This window comes from Schistocerca nitens, chromosome 6 (genome assembly GCF_023898315.1).
Source record: "Schistocerca nitens isolate TAMUIC-IGC-003100 chromosome 6, iqSchNite1.1, whole genome shotgun sequence".
Taxonomy (NCBI): Eukaryota; Metazoa; Arthropoda; class Insecta; order Orthoptera; family Acrididae; genus Schistocerca; species Schistocerca nitens.
Window position 1 is genome coordinate 541,729,871 of NC_064619.1, and position 21,259 is coordinate 541,751,129.

Here is a 21,259-nt window from a genome sequence, read left to right on the forward strand (position 1 = left end):
AAAGTTCAGATCAATTTTCATATTTAAAACTAGTGATGATACTATAAAAATTATGTCAATTAATATTGTATTTTATACCTTATTCGGCTATAACATCAGTTTCTTTATGTTTTGTAAATTTTAATTGTACCATCGAAATTGTAAAAATTTAATAATGGGTTATTTTGAAATTTATTGTTAAAATTATATATAAAGCAAAGCAGTGATACTGCAAGAGAGTCAGGTGTTGAGTTGTTTTGTCAGTCAGTCAAAGAGATCTGTGACGTATGTAAGTCAGTGTTTTGTTAACGTGATGAGTATGCAGTTCAGTTGTCAAAAAAATTTTGTGAAGTTGGAAACTATTACATTCTTTCATCAAATGAACTCCAGGCAATAGAAAGTTAAGTTAAATGTAATGATCCGAGTGGAATGTTATACTACCACCCCACCACCAGTTTACAATGCACAGCAGCCGTATGAAACTGGTTGATGGTGGCCAATGGTGTTTCTGGGTAATTACTTCTCCCATCAAGATTGTGTGATGGCCAAAATTCCTAGCCGTGTCTGCTGGTGAAAAGTTCAAATCAGCCTAATTTGTACAGTTACAAGAACAAGTTAAGAAATTAAAATCAATAACATTAATCAAATCATTTGCATCCACTTACACGTGGAAGCATATTAAAAACTATAAGGGTCGTGCCAAAACTAATATATCAGATTTTTTTGTGTTCACTCTGAATGACCAGGTCAGATTATGCCAATGCAGTATCAAATTTTGAATCTTCCCATCAATGTCATGTTAGATTCACTGCCCTGCAAGAGATAATGGCAGCAGACGAGTGCTCCAAAATGGAGTCTGGCATTAGTGCATATTAAAACAAGATGTGTCACTAGGTTCCACGCTAACAGAAAGTCCATCGTTGCTTGGTAAAGGTGATGGACACATATGGCCACACAACAGTTCACTGACCATGGAACTCACTGCCAAATTTAGCTACATTATCCTGCCACATTCACCATTAAGTCCCAATTTAGTGTCTTCAATCTTCTATCTCTTTGGGCTGATTAAAGACGAACTGCTTGGTCAACATTTTCCAGATTCAGATTGTGTTGTAAAACTGTGAGACAGAGGCTAGCCACAGCTGGCTCATGTTTTTATAAGCCCAGCACACAAGCTCTGGTTTACCATTGCCAAATGTGTGTAGCAAATAATGGTGACTATGTGGAAAAATGATGGCATATAATTGAAATCTTCCTCTAATTGTGTTACTGTACTTTCTACATATGTTGCAGTTTTCTTAATATGTTGCAGTGATCTTCATAGCTAAGCACAGGTTACAAAATGAGAACCGCAAATGCTGTAAATTACACATCCGGTAACTAGTGCCTGATACTTGATAGCTGGTCCTGTTATTAAATAGTCACTAGTTCAAGATGAAACAGGCAACAGTGGAACTTATGGGGTGTTCAGTCACTACCTCTTATTCAAGCTGTGCCTCTATCAGTTCCTGCCCCATCATAGGACATATCACCTAATGAAGCAAGCGCAGCAGATGCCATTGCAACCACTACACTGCATTTTACATGGATACTGTTATAGCTGCAAGCGACCGGCAAGCTGTGAATGGCAGAGAATGGAAACATGAAGCCGCAAGTCATGGGAGCTGCTGGAGGTATTGCTAAGAACGAACTGACAGGACAGACGATCAAGTAGAGGATGACAGACACTACAAGCGACCAGGCAAAATACGAGGCAAGCAAGCAAGAACTGAGGTGATAAACACAATGAGACAACAATGCAGGAACACTCCAAACAATGACAGTATGTATCTAAACACATGGAACCAGAATGCAGTAAGGCCGAGGTGCACACATGAACTACAGTGAGTACCAGACCACTGGGGTAGCACCGCACAGCTGCCTAAATACATGACCGCGGGAAACATAATTAACTGCGGACTTCACGTGGTACAGAGAGTGGCACACTCGCATGGCAAGGCTAGTGGCACAAGTGCGCGCCAGAACACACAGACCTCTAGCGGGAATCCAGGTCCATAGCCTCTGGGTCGTATTCAACTTTCGCACCTCCCGACACCAGAACCTGTGCATAGGGGAGGAAATGCCCCAGATGGTGCTGTGGTGGGTGGAAGGAAGGAACGGAGGGAGACCCTGTGTCAACAACCGTCTGCGGTGGGTCGGGAGGGCAGTCTGTGGAATCCATCGAAATGTCACCAGGGGGGCAGGGCATCAAACACTGCCTCCGATCCTCGTGGATGTGAGAAGGAGCACCAGTGTATCTGTGGGGAGCCAGCAGCCATTGGCAGTGGGGCCGACTTGAGGGCCTCGTGCACAACAGACGGAGGCGGGGGGTTGGGGGTGTGACGTGCCATAAAGGGGTATTCGGCCGGAGTTGATAATGGTGGCAGCACTTGAGCCCCATCTGTGTCTGTACCGATGTCACACGCTGCCCATGAGTCATGACTACTGTGGCGGGAGTCCATACGAGCGGGCCTACATGGCCATGCCTGGGGTGTAGTGCTGAGAGGGTCAGAAGCGGAGTTCAGAAGGTGACAGCGTCAGCAGATGGAGCAGGGCCCATGGTTGCCACCCATGGAAGAGTTTGGCCGCACTATGACCATCAATCGGCGTGTTGTGATAAGTGCTCAGGAATAAGGTGAGGGTCGATGTGATGGCGGAGGATTTGATCGCTTTTGTCAGCTGTTGTTTAAACATCCTGACCAGTCGTTCCGCTGTGCCATTGGAGGACGGACGGAACGGAGGTGTGCAGATGTGTTTGATACTGTTGGCCTCAAAGAATGTGCGAGAGGAGGCTGCCATGAATTGGGGGCCATTATCGGAGACCACGATATGAGGCATGACTTCGATGGCGAGCACCTGAGCAAAGGCCGTGAGTGTGCCATCAGTCATGGTGGACACCATGTGCAACACATACGAGTATCTGGAATGTGCATCCACAGTGAATAACCACAATGATCCCAAGAACGGACCAGCAAAATTGCGATGGATGTGATCCCAGGGCCAGCAAGGTGTGAGCTAGAGTGTAAATGATGGCGAAGGGCTGGCCTGGTGACCCACACATACCGTGCATCCATGGACCAAGCATTCAATGTCACCTTCAATGCCAGGCCCATATACATGCCAGCGAGCCAATGCCTTCCTATGGCACATCCCCGGTGTCCACAGTGTAGGAAGTGTAGGATATGGTGGTGCAAATCGGGTGGGATGATCACCTAATGGGTATCAGCCTCTGTGGTCAACAGGACACCCACCATAACCAATACCCTGTGTGAGAGGTGCTGTCAGGGGCTGAATTTAGTTTTCAACCAGTGATTGAGATAGGTGGGCCAACCATGGGTCACATAGAATGGGATCCCGGTGTGTGGCAGAGATGACCTGTGCAGTCGTGGCGGGAAACCCGTACCAGTTATCTTGGTGGGCCATATCAATGTGAAAGCAGAGGACTTCCTGCTGGTCGAACTCGGGATCAGGGCCTGAAGGGAGAAGTGACAAGGCATCTGCATTGGGAGTGTTGAAAGGTGGGCTTATGTAATTGCGTAAGAACAGCGCCCAGTGCTGGAGGTGTTGAGCAGTTCACTCTAAGAGGTGTGTGTGTGGGCCGAATACAGTAACCAAAGGTTTGTGATCAGTGAGGAGAGTGAACTTCATCGCAAAGAGGTAGATGTGAAACTTTTGAATGGCAAACACAATCACCTGAGCCTCTTTCTCAATCTGAGAATAGTTCCTCCTGTGCTGCCGAAAGCATCTTGGACATATACACAATGGGCTGTTCTTAGTCATCCTCTTCCTGTGGGCCAGGATTGCCCCAATAGCATAGGCTGAAGCATCAGCCACCACTACTAAGGGGCGGTCCGAAGAGAAGAGAGTCAGGCAAGGGGCAGAGTTGACCATAGTTTTCAAGCGAAGAAAAGCTTGATCACAGGCAGGAGTCCAGTTGAAAGGCACCCCTTTGTGATGCAAGGGATTGAGGGGCTGTGCAATGTCAGCGGCCTGGAGTAAAAACTTTAAGTAGTAGTTAACCTTGTCCAAGAAACCTGGAGATCAAATAAACCCTTGGGGTGGGGACGGGAATTGATGACCACGACGTTGCAATTCGACGGGCGAATGCCATCTTTACATCTACATCTACGATATACTCCATAAGCCACCTAACTGTGTGTGGCAGAGGGTACTTTCGGTACAACTACCTGGTCCCTTAAACCCTGTTCCACTCGCGAATAGTGCATGGGAAGAATGATTTGTCGGTAAGCCTCTGTAATGGCTCTAATTTCTTGAATTTTTTCCTCATGGTCAATACACAAGATGTATGTGGGGGGAAGTAATATGTTGTCCGACTCCTCCTGAAATGTGCTGTCCTGAAATGTCAATAGTAAATCCCTCCATGATGCACAACACCCATCTTGTAACTTCTGCCAGTGGAGATTGTTTAACATCTGCGTAATGCTCTATCGCCAGCTAAACGATCCCATGATGAAATGTGCTGCTCTTCGTTGGATCTTCTCTATCTCCTCTATCAGTCTTACCTGATAGGGATCCCAGGTAGATGAACAATACTCAAGAATCAGGCAAACAAGTGCCTTATAAGTCACTTCTTTCGTGGATGAGTTATATTTCCTTACGATCCTTCTGCTGAATCTGAGTCTATCTGTTTTATATGGTCATTCCACTTAAGGCTGCTCTGGATAGTCACGTCTAGATATTTTATGGCAGACACTGTCTACAAATGCTTGTCATCAATAGTGTAGCTGTACAGTAGTGGATTTCTTTTCCTATGTATGCGCAATATGTTACATTTATTTATGTTCAGGTCAACTGCCAGAGCCTGCACCATTCATCAATTCCCTGCAGGTTGTTCTGCAAATTCTTATTATCTTCTCACGTTGCTACTTTAGTACAGACAACTGCATCATCTGCGAATAGCCTTATAGAGCATCTGACACTTTCTACTAGATCATTTATATATATTGTAAACAGCAACGGTCCTATCGCATTTCCCTGTGGTATTCCAGATATTACCTATACAACTGTCGATTTAGTTCCGTTAAGAGTGACATGTTGAGTTCTACCTGCAAGAAAGTCTTGAATCCAATCGCAGGTTTGCTCAGATACTCTGTAAGCTTGTATTTCTTTCATTAAATGGCAATGCCGGACAGTGTCAAATGCCTTACTGAAATGACGGAACACAGTATCAACCTAAGCACCATTGTCCACTGTGCTATGGATCTCATGGAAGCACAGAGCGAGCCGAGTTTCGCAAGATCTCTGTTTGCGGAATCCATGCTGATTTTTATACAGGAGATGTTCATTTTATGAAAATGTCATAATTCTTGAACATAAAACATGATCCACAATTCTACAACAGATTGACGTCAACGATATAGGTCTATAATTGTGAGGATCTGTGTTATGGCCTTTCTTAACCCTAGGACTCACTCTGGGGTCATAGGTGACCCCAACCATCTTTACTATGGATAAAATAATATTTCTATTTCTTGTAAAAATCCAGAATTTTATGACTTTTACCACACAGTATTGTAGTTCTCTCACAAAAATTTTTAGAGCGCTTGACGCAACATTTAAATCAATAATTAACAAAAACTACTGTTGGGGTCAATTATGACCCCAGATAGATTATATGTAACATTCATAGAATGTATAGATTATCAAATATCAATCTCTTTCTTAGGTATTTTGAGTTGGTAACACTGAATTCAGGTGTTATTCAGGTGTTACTCAGAACTAACCTCAAACTGGAAGTTCGTTTGTACGTTTGTTGTTGCAGTGTAATTTCAGCGTGGATGGAATACGTTTTGCTCCTGGCTATAGTGTAGAACAAGCTATGTAAGACTTATTTCGTAGCAGTAGTGATTCAGAAGGTAGTGACGCCGAAGATGATGGAACAGAGACACAGGTAGACCAAAGTGATGAAATTTGTTTACATGAATTAGAAGAAAATGATATTCTTGCTGAAAATGATGACAGTGGAGAAGATGAAAGTGCAGGGGTCGGGATATTGCATGGAGTACAAAAGAACCATCAATCCGTGCAGATGACTATGTTACGGATTCCGGTTAGAATTATGTTTCCTGTTGAGTTGTTCATCACATTTTCTGTAAATTTGACCCATTGTGAAACATTTATGAGTGAAACAAATTATGACTTAGAGTAATATTGTAACTTCTGATATGTAATTACTCTACCGTATGTAATTTAATTCTACTATGTACATACCTGTTAAAAAAGCTGTGAAATGTGTCTAAATAATAAATAAAATGTAAACAAACACTATTAAACGACAGTACGTTGTTCTCTGAGTGATTAGTACACACAGTCAATTATATATTGATTGGGGTCAAGTATGACCCCAGATGGAGTACTAGGGAAATTTTAGCAGAGTGAGTCCTAGGGTTAATAATGAGAAAGACCTGCGCTTTTTTCGGTTCGTTAGGTACCTTTCATTGCTCTAAGCCATTTATGATAAATTACTGCTAGAATGGAAGCAAGTTCTTTTGCATGATCTTTATAGAATCTTGTAGGTATGTCATCTGGCCCTGAAGCCTTTCTGCTACTAAGCGATTGTAGCTGCTTTTCAATTCAGCGATCGGTTATCTCAATATCTGCCATTTCGATGTTCGTACAACGATTGAAAGGTGGGACAGTGTTATGACCTTCCATGCTGAAACAACTTTGGAAGACTGACTTCAGTATTTCAGCCTTCTCTCCGTTATCTTCCGTTTTGGTGCCAGTATGGTCGTTGGGAAAATAAATAGATGATTTTGACCCACTTACTGATTTCACATAGAACCAAAATCTCTTAGGGTTTTTACTCAGGTCAGCTGACAACATCTTACAATCATTGAAAGTTTCTCTCATTGCTCTCCTGATGCTCATTTTCGCTTCGTACAGCTTTTGTTTGTAAGCTAGGTTTTTACTTCTCTTGAATCTGAGATGAAGTGCTCTTTGTATATGTAGCGCTTTTCTAACACTGCTATTAAACCATGGTAGATCTTTCCCATCCCTTAAAACCTTACTCGGACATACTTGTCTATGGCATATTGAACAATGCCTTTGAATTTTTTCCATATGTTCTCCACATCTTCATCATCATTGCTGAATATTTGACGCCAACTGCTTCTGAAATTTGTATCCTTTCACCCTCGCTGAGCAGATAAATCTTCCTACCTTTCATAACAAAACTTGTAGGACCCATCATCATAGATGCCGTCACAGCCTTATGATCACTGGTACCTTCCTCTATGTTAACTGAGTTCAGGTCTGTTTGTTGCCCAATCTGTACCTGGAAAGTTGAAGTCGCACCCCTATTACAACAGCATGATCGGGAAATTCTGCAAGTTCTGTCTGATGTGCTCTACAACTACAGTTCCTGACTCAGGTGGTCTATAAAAGCATCCGATCACAATTTTTTATCATTCTTTGATACTCACTTTCACCCAGATTAATTCAAATTCAGAATCAATGATAACCTCACTAGATTTTATTGGATTTTTTACTGGAATAAACACGTCGCCACCACTGGCGACTAACCTATCCTTACGATAAACATTCCAATCTGAACTCAGGATTTCGTTGGCATTGACATCTGGTTTCAACCACCTGTCTGTTTCTAGTACTATCTGTGCATTATAACCTCCAGTAAGTGATACTAATTCTGGGACCTTTCCTTGGATGCTCCTGCAGTTTACTAAAATCATATTAATCTTTTCTATCTCTGATATGCAAGGACCACGATTCTCTAAGTCGCTGTGGCTGATTTAACAAGCAAATCATCTTTGATCCCAAGGGAGGGTTTCTATACCCTAAAACTGCCCCATGTGCATGCCACACGTGCTCCGCTACCCTAGTAGCCACTTCCTGGGTGTAGTGCACACCTGACCTGTTAAGGAAAACCCTATAATTCTGCACCTTATAGCAGAGGTCGAGAAATTTGCACCGATACCATTGCAGAGTCATCTGAGCCTCTGGTTTAGACCTTCCACTCTGCTCCAAACCAGAGGACCACGATCAACCCTGGGTACAATGCTACAAATAGACAGCTTAGCCTGCACCCCACGTGCGTTGCTAGTTGCCTTCACCAAATCAGCCAGCCACCAAAAGGACCCAAGGATGGCCTCAGAACCCAAGCAGCAGGCATCATTCGTGCCAAAATGTGCCACTACATGCAGCTCAACAGCTACTGGCAGGGCCTCCTCCACATCACAGATGAGACCTCCCAGCAAACATGCCGAATGCACACTGGAATTATTTCGCAATAAATGCAAGCTAAGTTTGTCAGCAGCGCACATATCTCATTAAAGGAGATAGCCACGTGGTCTGACAATGGTGCCAACTTGCGGAGCAGAAAGAAGGTGTCTGGTGATGCCCAGGACAAGAATAATGACTGCTGTAGGGAGACACCCGTGTTGTGAAATGGTGTTTCAAACGATTCAAGTATGTATCACAGTCCCCCTTAGCGTCATCAAAGGGCAGAAATGACAGCAGATGCAGAGAAGCATCAGAAACTGGAACACATGGAAGCTGTTGTGGTAGGGTGTTCTGTGCTGTGACTTCATCCTTCAGCAACTGCAACGATTTCTGTAAGACATCTAATTGGCACTGCTGCTGCTGCTGTTGCTGCTGCTGCTACATGAGCTGCTGCTGTTGGTCCAGGAGACAGATCAACTTAGCCTCCATGCTACCGAACCTTTTATCTACATCTACATCTACATACATACTCCGCAATCCACCATACGGTGCATGGCGGAGGGTACCTCATACCACAATTAGCATCTTCTCTCCCTGTTCCACTCCCAAACAGAACAAGGGAAAAATGACTGCCTATATGCCTCTGTATGAGCCCTAATCTCTCTTACCTTATCTTTGTGGTCTTCTCGCAAAATGTAAGTTGGCAGCAGTAAAATTGTACTGCAGTCAGCCTCAAATGCTGGTTCTCTATATTTACTCAGTAGCGATTCACGAAAAGAATGCCTCCTTTCCTCCAGAGACTCCCACCTGAGTTCCTGAAGCATTTTCAAAACACTCGCATGATGATCAAACCTACCAGTAACAAATCTAGCAGCCCGCCTCTGAATTGCTTCTATGTCCTCCCTCAATCCGACCTGATAGCGATCCCAAACGCTCAAGCTGTACTCAAGAATAGGTCGTATTAGTGTTTTATAAGCGGTCTTCTTTACAGATGAATCACATATTTCTAAAATTCTACCAATGAACCAAAGACGACTATCCGCCTTCCCCACAACTGCCATTACATACTTGTCCCACTTCATATCGCTCTGCATGGTTACGCCCAAATATTTAATCGATGTGACTGTGTCAAGCACTACACTACTAATGGAGTATTCAAACATTACAGGATTCTTTTTCCTATTCATCTGCATTAATTTACAATTATCTATATTTAGAGTTAGCTGCCATTCTTTACACCAATCACAAATCCTGTCCAAGTCATCTTGTATCCTCCTACAGTCACTCAACGATGACACCTCCCCGTACACCACAGCCGCACATTGCTATCCACCCTATCCAAAAGATCATTTATATAGATAGAAAACAACAGCGGACCTACCACACTTCCCTGGGGCACTCCAGATGATACCCTCACCTCCGATGAACACTACCATCGAGGACAACGTACTGGGTTCTATTACTTAACAAGTCTTCGAGCCACTCACGTACTTGGGAACCAATCCCATATGCTCGTACCTTAGTTAGCAGTCTGCAGTGGGGCATCGAGTCAAACGCTTTCCGGAAGTCAAGGAATATGGCATCCGTCTGATACCCTTCATCCATAGTTCGCAAGACATCATGTGAAAAAAGGGCGAGTTGCGTTTCAAAAGCCGTGCTGATGCATGGACAGCAACTTCTCTGTCTCAAGGAAATTCATTATATTCTAACTGAGAATATGTTCGAGAATCCTGCAACAAACCGATATTAAGGATATTGGTATGTAATTTTGAGGATCCGTCCTTCTACACTTCTTATATACAGGTGTCACCTGCACTTTTTTTCCTGCGTTCAGGACTTTACATTGAGCAAGAGATTCACAATAAATGCAAGCTAAGTAAGGAGCCAATGCCGTAGAGTACTCTCTGTAAAACCGAATTGGAATCCCATCAGGACCTGGCGATTTATTTATTTTCAATCCATTCAGCTGCTTCACAACCCCAGGGATGTCTATCACTATGTCCTCCATACAGGAATCTGTACGAGACTCAAACGGCGGTATGTTTGTACGATCCTCCTGCGTGAAAGATTTCTCAAATCCTAAATTTAAAACTTCAGCTTTCGTTTTGCTGTCTTCGTTGCCACGCCAGACTGATCAGTGAGTGGCTGGATGGAAGCCTTCGACCCGCTTACGGATTACGGATTTTATGTAAGACCAGAATTTCCTTGGGTTTTCAGCAAGATCTTTTGCTAAGGTATGATGGTGGTAGTGGTTGAATGCTTCGCACATCGCTCTTTTTACAGTAGTATGAATCTCTACTAACTTTTGCCTGTCCTCATTCTCCTGATCTTTCTTGTACCGCGAGTGCAACTGCCTTTGCTTCCTGAGCATTCTCCGAATTGCGCTGTTAAACCACGGTGGGTCTTTTCCGTCCATAACCCACTTTTTTGGCACATACTTGTCCAATGCGTGATTTACAATGTGTCTAAAATTTGCCCATAATTCTTCCACGTCCATCGTACTGGAAGTAAATGAAGTCGATTCATTTACTAAGTGGGATGCTAACAACTTCTTATCTGCTCTTTCAAGTAAGAATACTCTCTCAGCCTTCTTGACCGACTTTTTAACTTTCATAACCATAGTCGTAATGACAACGTCATGATCACTAATCCCTGTCTCAACACTGACACCGTTGATGAAGTCTGGTCTGTTCATGGCTACCAGATCTAAAATATTTCTGTTACGCGTTGGCTGTCGATTTAGCTGCTCAAGACAGTTTTAGGAAAATGTATTCAAAAGTAATTCACACGACGGCTTGTCTGTACCACCTGTAATGAATCCACAGACATCCCAGTCTATACTAGGTAGGTTGAAGTCGCCTCCGACTAATATAGCATGATCCGGGTACTTCTGCAATACAGAATGTAGACTCCCTATGAATGATTCTAGAACTGTCAGAGTGGAACCTGGTGGCCGGTAATAACACCCCACAATTAACTTTATTTCCCCTAGCCCTGTTAAACATGTCCAGATAACTTCACAATCACACTCTACTTCGACCTCAGTAGACACAATATTTTTGTCAACTGCAATGAAGACACCACCTCCTACGGTGTCTAATCTGTCTTTCCGATACACATTCCAACCCTCACTAAATATTTCAGAACTTCCTGTCTCAGGGTTCAGCCAGGTCTCAGTCCCGAGAATAATTTGTGCACCACACGCTTCCTGGAGGGCAGTAAATTCAGGAACTTTATTCCGAACACTCTGAAAATTTGCTGCTAATATCATAATAGCTGAAGTGTCTTTACACTGAGCACGTCCTGATTTCCCTGCCTGCACGTCAACTGGTGACTGTTCACCAGGAGACCTTGCACTACTGCACTACTGCCTAAAAAAAACCCATGTGCACGTCACAAGTACTCTGTTACCCGAGTAGCCGATTCATTTGTGTAGTGCACCCCTGACCTGTCTAGGGGTGTCCTACAATTCCCCACCCAATAGCAAAAGTCTAGAAATCTGCAGCCAAGACCATCACAGAGTCGACGAAGCCTCTGGTTGAGACCCTCCACTCGGCTCCAAATCAAAGGACCCCGATCCACTCTGGGAACAATGCTGTAAATAGAGAGCTCTGCTGGCACCCCATGTGCGAGGCCTGTGGTCTTCACCAAATCCGTCAGTCGCCTGTACGAACTGAGGATCGCCTCAGAACCGAAGCGACAGGCACCATTGGTGCCGAAGTGAGCAACTACTTGCAGATGACTGCACCCCGTACGCTCGATAGCCGCAGGCAAGGCCACCTCAACATCTTGGATGAGGCCCCCCGGCAGACAAACAAGTGCATGTTGGATTTCTTTCCAGCCCTGTACGCTATTTCCCTAAGGGGCTCCACCACCCGCCTAGCATTGGAGCTCCCAACAACCAGCAAGCCTTTGCCCCCGCATGCCTGCTCGGGCGCTGCTGAAGGGGCGGCCACCTGCCCACTGACAGGACGAATGGGCGAGGCCAGCCAGACAGCCTCCACATTGACCCTCCACCTCGAGCAACGCGAACGCGTTGCAGTCCGCCACTCACCCTGAGGTGAGGGTGGCCCCAACACGCCGGGTACACTAGAAGGTGCCTCGGCGGCTGAATCAGCGGCCGCAGCAAGTGACACCTGGGGTGTGTCAAGCAACGCGCCAGACCCTCAGCAGTCGCTGCACCTCGAGGCAGCAGCCTGAAGGCGGCTGACCGTGGCCAACAGCACACTCAACTGCTCGCGAACTGCAGCCAGTTCCTCCTGCGCCCACACACAGCACGTACACACCCTATCCACCCCATTGCCAAGCCCCGAGTGACTGGCAAGAGGTGCACAGCAGAGAATGGATATGCAAAGCAAAGCTGCCACGGGAGGGTGGAACCACTGGAGGTATCTCAAACAACGAACAGACAGGACAGATGAATAAGTAGGGGACAACACACACTACAACCGACCAGAACACAACATGAGTCAAGCAAGCAAGAACTGAGGTGATAAACACAGCGAGACAACAACAATATAGGAACATTCCAAACAATGAAAGTATGTATTTCAACACATGGAACTGTAACACAGTAAGGTTGAGATGCACATGCGAACTACGGCAAGCAGCAGACTGCCAGGGTATCGCCGTGCGGCTGCCTAAATAGATGACTGTGGGAAACTCGATTGGCTGCGGACTTTACATGGTACGGAGAGTGGTGCACTCAAACAGCAAGGCTTGCAACGCAGGCGCATGCTGGAGCACAGAGACCCCTAGTGGGTATCCAGGTCAATACCCTCTGGTGCGCATTTAGCTTCCACACCTTCCGACACCAGAGATACCATCACAAACACATCAACCAGGTGCCTTTCTCCCTCCTTCCCCAACTCCCTCTGCTACTTCACTACTACACTTTAACTTTCCTTATCTCTAACCTTTTTCAGTTTCTCTTTAGTCTAGATCCTTCATGTTGCCCAAGTACTCTACCTTCTGCCACAACATTCCTCTTAATATTCTTCTAATTTGTCTCTGCATACCCCACAGCACAGTCTTTCCTAACCCCCCCCCCCCCCCCCAAATCTTGTTTTCCCCTCTGGCTAATCCATGTCCCTCCCATTTATCGCTACTTATCCCAGAAAATACAGATGCTTGCTCTAGTCCTCAGCTATGGACTTGTACTTCAGACTGTTTAAACAACATTCCATCACATCAGTATGCACTTTTTGTCTATAATACTATGTATTCATAAACAAATTTTTGAAATTTACATTAATAGTCTCTCAAAATTGTTACCTTTTGTACTGCCATTCCAGGTAATTTCTGAAGTAATTCCAGCTGCATTGTTGGATCTCTCTCTTCAGCCAGTTTGTACAGTATAAGTGTCATAATACTTGAAGAGAGTTCATTATTTTTATCCACCATTTTCAGCAAAACTGAAAGGCATTCTTGTCTCTCTGCATCTTGGTCAAAAATATGAATGAAAAGAGCAGATATGAACCAACGTAGTTTATCAGTAATGCAACTCGGTGCTGATGCCATTTTTTTTAACCATTGAGAAATAGTATTAGGATTACTCTGCCACTGCTCAGACAAACGACACAATTGAACTGCAATGTTCACACGATTATCTGATACACGCACACCAGAAAACCACTTGTTTGTGGAAAGACGACCAGTATGGCTTCCCCACACATGGTTTGCATTTATATATGAATGTATGTCATTTGCCAATTGCAATGCTTCACCAGCCAAGTATGTAGGGTATATCAACCACTGGAGTAAAGCACATGTCAACATCTTTGCAGCCATTACATTGGTTGATTTTTGAGTAACAAGTGATTTACCTGAAAAATAAGGCAAATGATTGAAGTTAACTATCAGTAAAATATTTATATAAATGAAAGTAGAATAAAATAGACTGTAACTATAAAAATAATACTTTCATTATCCATTCTTTGCTTAATCATATTACACAAATATATTTTACAAAACTAGTAATTCAAATAAAAATCACTGCAGAGATTTTATCTCATACATACTACACCTTCTGACTCCTCCACAAGATATATAATTTTTCAATCTATAATACCAAATAACTCTTCTCACTACAGCACCAATTAAATATACAACAAGAAGGAAATATGGTTTACACTGTTCAAATGGCTCTGAGCACTATGGGACTTAACATCTAGTCATCAGTCCCCTAGAACTTAGAACTACTTAAACCTAACTAATACAAGGACATCACACACATCCATGCCCGAGGCAGGATTTGAACCTGCGACCGTAGCGGTCGCGCAGTTCCAGACTGAAAGTTTACACTGTAAGCTGGAAAATATGATTGCAGTAAAAATAGATGTAAAACACAGTACTACAAAAAAATTTTAACCCACTCTGAAGTGATTTCATGTACCTGCAAGATAATAACAAATAATTTAAAAGTATGGAAAAGGAGGTTTCCTTGACATAACCTTTTATTTTACAGATAAAGTTTTTAACAGACAGAGATAGACAATTTCTGACATTTTTCAATTTAAATGTCTCTTGTTTCTTAACTTTTGTTTGATAATTATAGACATTGTTTTACTGTATAATTGACATAGAATTCCTTTTTTAGTTGATAAATCAAACACAATGTAACCTCTGAATCATTTTTTTAATGCTCAAAATAAGGTTTCTTTTATCTCTGTGTATGATCGTGAAGGACATAATAGTAAATTACACACTCCTTGCACCAATGTACACAAATGGATCTATAAAATATGTACCTAAATAATTTAATATAAATAAATAAATAACTCCGCACAAGACATGCAAAATTAAAAGAATACATTAATCATTTTGCAGTTTTTTACTTTGGCCACACTACCACATTCCCTCAGTGACTCTGAATACATGCACCACATGAAACTCTGGTCCATAACAAAGTTGCTTTAATAATAAAATAACATTAAATGAATAATATTAAAAAAGTTAGGTGGCAGCAAGAACAGAACTTCTGGTCAGGTGAATACAGGGTCATAAATACAAGCTCAAACATGGGTAATGCAAGAATCAGGTAAGCTACTGTGAACAGTGTAGTGAACATATCATCATAGCCAAGACAGACATGAAGTCCATGCCTAACACAGTAGTATAAGTTTATGCCAACTAGCTCCGCAGATGATGAATAGACTAAAAGAATGTGTGATGAGGTAAAAGAAATTATTCATATAGTTAAAGGAGAGGAAAAATTAATTGTAATGGGGGACTGGAAATCTATAGTAGTAAAAGGAAGAGAAGGCAAAATAGTAGGTGGATATGGACTGGTGACAGTAATGAAAGAGGAAGCCAGCTGGTAGAATTTTGCACAGAGCAAAATTTAATCATCACTAAAGCTTGGTTTAAGAATCATAAAAAAAGGTAGTATATGTGTAAGAGATTTGGAAACACCGGAAGGTCTCTGATTCTATAATGGTTACACAGAGATTTGGGAACCAGATTTCAAATTGTAAGACATTTCCAGGGGCATATATGGACTCTGGCCACAATTTATTGGCTATGAACTGTGGATTAAAACTGAAAAATTGGAAAACAGTAGGAAATGAAGGAGATAAGACCTGGATAAGTTGAAAGAAGCAGAGGTTGTTGAGTTTCAGAGGGAGCTTTAGGCAATGGTTGACTAGAGCAAGGGAAAGGGATTCAGTAAAAGACGAATGGATAGCATTACAGTAAAAGACGAATGGATAGCATTAAGAGATGAAATAGTGAAGGCAGCAAAGGATTAAATAGGTAAAAATGACAAGGTCTAGTTGAAATCCTTGGATAACACAGGAGAGATTGCATTCAATTGGTGAAAGGAGGAAATGTAAAAATGCAGCAAATGAAGCAGGCTAAAAGGGAACACAAACTTTTAAAAAATGAGACAGACAGGAAATGAAAAATTGCTAAGCATTTCTGGTTAGAGGACAAATGTAATGATTTAGAAGCATATTTCACTAGTGGAAAGATAGATCCCACCTACAGGAACATTAAGAGAACTCTGGGGAAAGGATAAGCAGCTGTATGAATATCAAGAATTCAGATGGTAAACCAGTCCTAAGTACAGAAGGGAAAGCTGGCAGATGGAAGGAGTATACAGAGTGCCTATACGAGGTATATGAATTTGAAAGCAATGTTATAGAAAGGGGAAGAGATGCAGATGAAGATGAGAAGAATTTGACAAAGCTCTGAAAGATCTAGGTCGGGACAAGGCACTGGGGGTAGACGATATTCCGTCAGAATGACAGATAGCCTTAGGAGAGGCAGCCATGACAAAACTCTTCCATCTGGTGTGCAAGATTTATGAGACAGGTGAAATAACCTCAGACTTCAAGAAGAATGTCATAATTCCAAATCCAAAGAAAGCAGTTCCTGACAGGTGTGAAAATGATTGAACTATCAGTTTACTAAGTCATGGTTGCAAAATACTAACACGAATTTTTTACAGAAAAATGGAAAACTGATGCAAGCTGACCTCAGGGAAGATCAGTTTGGATTCCACAGAAATGTAGGAATACGCGAGGCAACTCTGACCCTACAATTTATTTTAGGAGATAGGTTGAGGAAAGGCCAACCTACGCTTATACACTCCTGGAAATGGAAAAAAGAACACATTGACACCGGTGTGTCAGACCCACCATACTTGCTCCGGACACTGCGAGAGGGCTGTACAAGCAATGATCACACGCACGGCACAGCGGACACACCAGGAACCGCGGTTTTGGCCGTCGAATGGCGCTAGCTGCGCAGCATTTGTGCACCGCCGCCGTCAGTGTCAGCCAGTTTGCCGTGGCATACGGAGCTCCATCGCAGTCTTTAACACTGGTAGCATGGCGCGACAGCGTGGACGTGAACCGTATGTGCAGTTGACGGACTTTGAGCGAGGGCGTATAGTGGGCATGCGGGAGGCCGGGTGGACGTACTGCCGAATTGCTCAACATGTGGGGCGTGAGGTCTCCACAGTACATCGATGTCGTCGCCAGTGGTCGGCGGAAGGTGCACATGCCTGTCGACCTGGGACCGGACCGCAGCGACGCAAGGATGCACGCCAAGACCGTAGGATCCTACCCAGTGCCGTAGGGGACCGCACCGCCACTTCCCAGCAAATTAGGGACACTGTTGCTCCTGGGGTATCGGCGAGGACCATTCGCAACCGTCTCCATGAAGCTGGGCTACGGTCCCGCACACCGTTAGGCCGTCTTCCGCTCACGCCCCAACATCGTGCAGCCCGCCTCCAGTGGTGTCACGACAGGCGTGAATGGAGGGACGAATGGAGACGTGTCGTCTTCAGCGATGAGAGTCGCTTCTGCCTTGGTGCCAATGATGGTCGTATGCGTGTTTGGAGCCATGCAGGTGAGCACCACAATCAGGACTGCATACGACCGAGGCACACAGGGCCAACACCCGGCATCATGGTGTGGGGAGCGATCTCCTACACTGGCCGTACACCACTGGTGATCGTCGAGGGGACACTGAATAGTGCACGGTACATCCAAACCGTCATTGAACCCATCGTTCTACCATTCCTAGACCGGCAAGGGAACCTGCTGTTCCAACAGGACAATGCACGTCCGCATGTATCCCGTGCCACCCAACGTGCTCTAGAAGGTGTAAGTCAACTACCCTGGCCAGCAAGATCTCCGGATCTGTCCCCCATTGAGCATGTTTGGGACTGGATGAAGCGTCGTCTCACGCGGTCTGCACGTCCAGCACGAACGCTGGTCCAACTGAGGCGCCAGGTGGAAATGGCATGGCAAGCCGTTCCACAGGACTACATCCAGCATCTCTACGATCGTCTCCATGGGAGAATAGCAGCCTGCATTGCTGCGAAAGGTGGATATACACTGTACTAGTGCCGACATTGTGCATGCTCTGTTGCCTGTGTCTATGTGCCTGTGGTTCTGTCAGTGTGATCATGTGATGTATCTGACCCCAGGAATGTGTCAATAAAGTTTCCCCTTCCTGGGACAATGAATTCATGGTGTTCTTATTTCAATTTCCAGGAGTGTAGTATTTGTAGACTTAGTGAAAGCTTTTGACAATGTTGACCAAAATAATCTCTTCAAAATTCTGAAGGCAGCAGGGATAAAATACAGGGAGCAAACGGCTATTTACAACTTGTACAGAAACCAGATGGCAGTTATAAGAGCCGAGGGGCCTGAAAGGTAGGCAGTGGTTGAAAAGGGAGTGAGGCAGGGCTGTAGCCTATGTACATTGAACAAGAAGTAAATGCAACCAAAGAAAAATTTGGAATACTAATTAAAGTTCAGGGAGAAGAAATAAAAACATTGAGGTTTGCCGATGACATTGTAATTCTATCAGAGACAGCAAAGGGCTAGGAAGAGCAGCTGAACCGAATGGGCAGTGTCTTGAAAGAAGGATACAAGATAAACATCAACAAATGCAAAACAAGAATAATGGAATGTAGCCTAATTAAGTCAGGTGATGCTAATGGAATCAGATTAGGGAATGATATACTTAAAGAAGTAGAGGAGTTTTGCTATTTGGGCAGCAAAATAACTGATGACGGCAGAAGTAGAGAGGATATAAAATGTAGACTGGCAATGGCAAGAAAAGCATTTCTGAAGAAGAGAAATTTGTTAACATCAAGTATAGATTTAAGTGTTAGAAAGTCTTTTCTGAAGGTATTTGTGTAGGTGTAGTTATGTACAGAAGAAAAACATGGACGATAAACAGTTTAGATGAAAAGAGAATAGAAGCTTTCGAAATGTGGTGATACAGAAGAATGGGTTGGTCATGTAACAAATGAGGAAGTACTGAGTAGAATTGGGGAGACAAGAAATTTGTGGCACAACTTGACCAAAAGAAGGGATCGGTTGATAGGACACATTCTGAGACATCAAAGGATCACCAGTTTAGTATTGGAGGGACATCCGTCAGTGCATTGTTGAGTGTCACGAAAAACGAGGTAATGGACATGATAAAATCAAAAGAAAAAATAATAAGCGTGCTTGCAGATGATTTAATGACTATAAATATGAAATATGAAGAACTTCGGCAGAAATATAAAGAACTGGAAATGAAATACAAAGAGATAGAGCGAGATCATCGTCTAGCACAAGACAGTGTTGTTAACCGTCGTTCTACGCAAAAGACGTGGTGTGTGCCGAAAAAATCAAATAAACAGACAGTGAGTACAGTTCCGGCGATACCGCTATCAAATAAATTCACAGCACTAGACGAAGAGTGTGATAAGACAACGAACAAGGCCAAACAAAAATCAGTGACAAAACCTCCAATCGAGCGCACAGTCAAAAAAACATCTAATACGAAAAATAAACCAGTGAACATCAAAAGACGAGTTGTTGTACTTGGTGATAGCCACGCCAAGAAAATTGCTGAAAAAATAAATGAATACAGTATGTTATTCGCGGCAACAGGTATGACGAAACCCAGTGCACCTTTGACTGAGATAATTAAGAGCAGCAACTCACTTAATGAGCTATCTAAGAATGATGCCGTCATAATCATGGGTGAAAGTAATGATGCATACAGAAATGAGGGTAAACATGCGACCCAGTGTTTAAAAACTAAATTACTTGAGATGAAAGTTCCAATCATCATAGTTACTAGCTTACCTCACAGATACGACCTGTAAGACAATTCCATCGTAAATCTGGAGCTTGCAAAAGTAAACAGACAGTTCTACAAAATATGCAAGTCCCAACAAAATGTAACATTTTTTGATCTTCCTGATGCAAGAGAGTTGTTTACAAAACATGGACTACATTATAATAATGCTGGCAAGTCATACATTGGCAAAATGCTAGTGAACTTAATACAAAAAGATGACGATGTTGCAAGAAAACCAATTGCCATGCAACCAGTTTTGACCAAGGAAATGGAAAAACGGGAAAACAATTTCAAAATCACACACATAGTCGCAGTCACAGCACCAGCTCAAACAGGAACATCATGTCCAGAAGGTGAGACAGTGCCAGAACCAGCCTCAGAAGATACAGCAGAGATTGAAATTATCGTCAAGAAAACTGTACATACTCATCATCCAGATACTCACACACAGGGAAACTGATGAAAGGGGCCAATTCTTTCCGAATTTGGCCCAATGCAACGAATCCAGAACAAGCAGTCAACACTCAGGTGGACGTTCCATTACTTTATAGTCAAATTAGTTTTAAAGACCCTCTACCTAATAATATATGCAGTAGTAATTTCATTATGCACTTGAACATCAGAGGTCTGTCTGAAGGAATGATCAAGAAGCTTTATGATATAGAAATTTTGCTAGAAAGTGTGAAACAATCTGTGAAAGTAATATGCCTTAATGAACATTGGCTAAAATCTGAAAATATCAGTCTCCTGAATAAACTTACAGGTTATAAACTGGCTACCAGCTTTTGTAGGAGGCTCTTGCATACTAGTTCATTCCACGGTAGACTATGATATCAGACAAAATTTTAGCCATCTGAATGAAGAAGGTACATTTGAAAGTTGTTGTATGGAACTTAAAGAGTATAACGTACTAATTATCAGCATATATCGCACCCCTGGGTACCATATAAGCTCTGTATTTTTAGCTAAGTTTGATACATTGCTACATAAATTAAAAAGTGAGAAACTGTACAAGAAAGTGGTTATATGTGCTGACTTCAACATAGATGTAAGGACTGATGACAAATTTTCTTCACACTTAAAGAACCTGGTAGCCACAAATGGGCTAAATCTCGATTTTGACCAGTATACAAGAATTACAGCAACCTCTGCAACATGTATTGACAATATTGTAAGTAGTTATAATTATTATGTAAAAGAAAAGTTTCTTCTAGATTTAGGAGTATCAGAGCATAAAGTGCTATTTGTATCACTACCGAAGCAAAATTCAGTCTGCACAACAAAAAGATGTAGGAATTTCAGTAAAGAAAATGTGGAAGTATTTTGCAAAAAACTAAGCCAAACCATGTGGACAGTCAGCAAACACACTTCCACAAGTAACAATTACAATAAAATTTTAACTGAATTCTTGGGTATATTTCATGAATGCTTCCCTTTTGTAACA

The 21,259-nt window shown here is 42.9% G+C and overlaps 1 protein-coding gene across 2 annotated transcripts in view; it reads right to left on the bottom strand.

Annotated features, from left to right (window-relative positions):
- LOC126262282 (focadhesin) overlaps nt 1-21,259 on the bottom strand; it is a 298,944-nt gene that overhangs the window by 207,149 nt on the left and 70,536 nt on the right. For both annotated transcript variants that reach the window (XM_049958798.1, XM_049958799.1), the window contains exon 8: nt 13,495-14,045. In XM_049958798.1, coding sequence (XP_049814755.1) covers nt 13,495-14,045 — 551 coding nt within the window. The remainder of the gene's footprint in view (nt 1-13,494; nt 14,046-21,259) is intronic.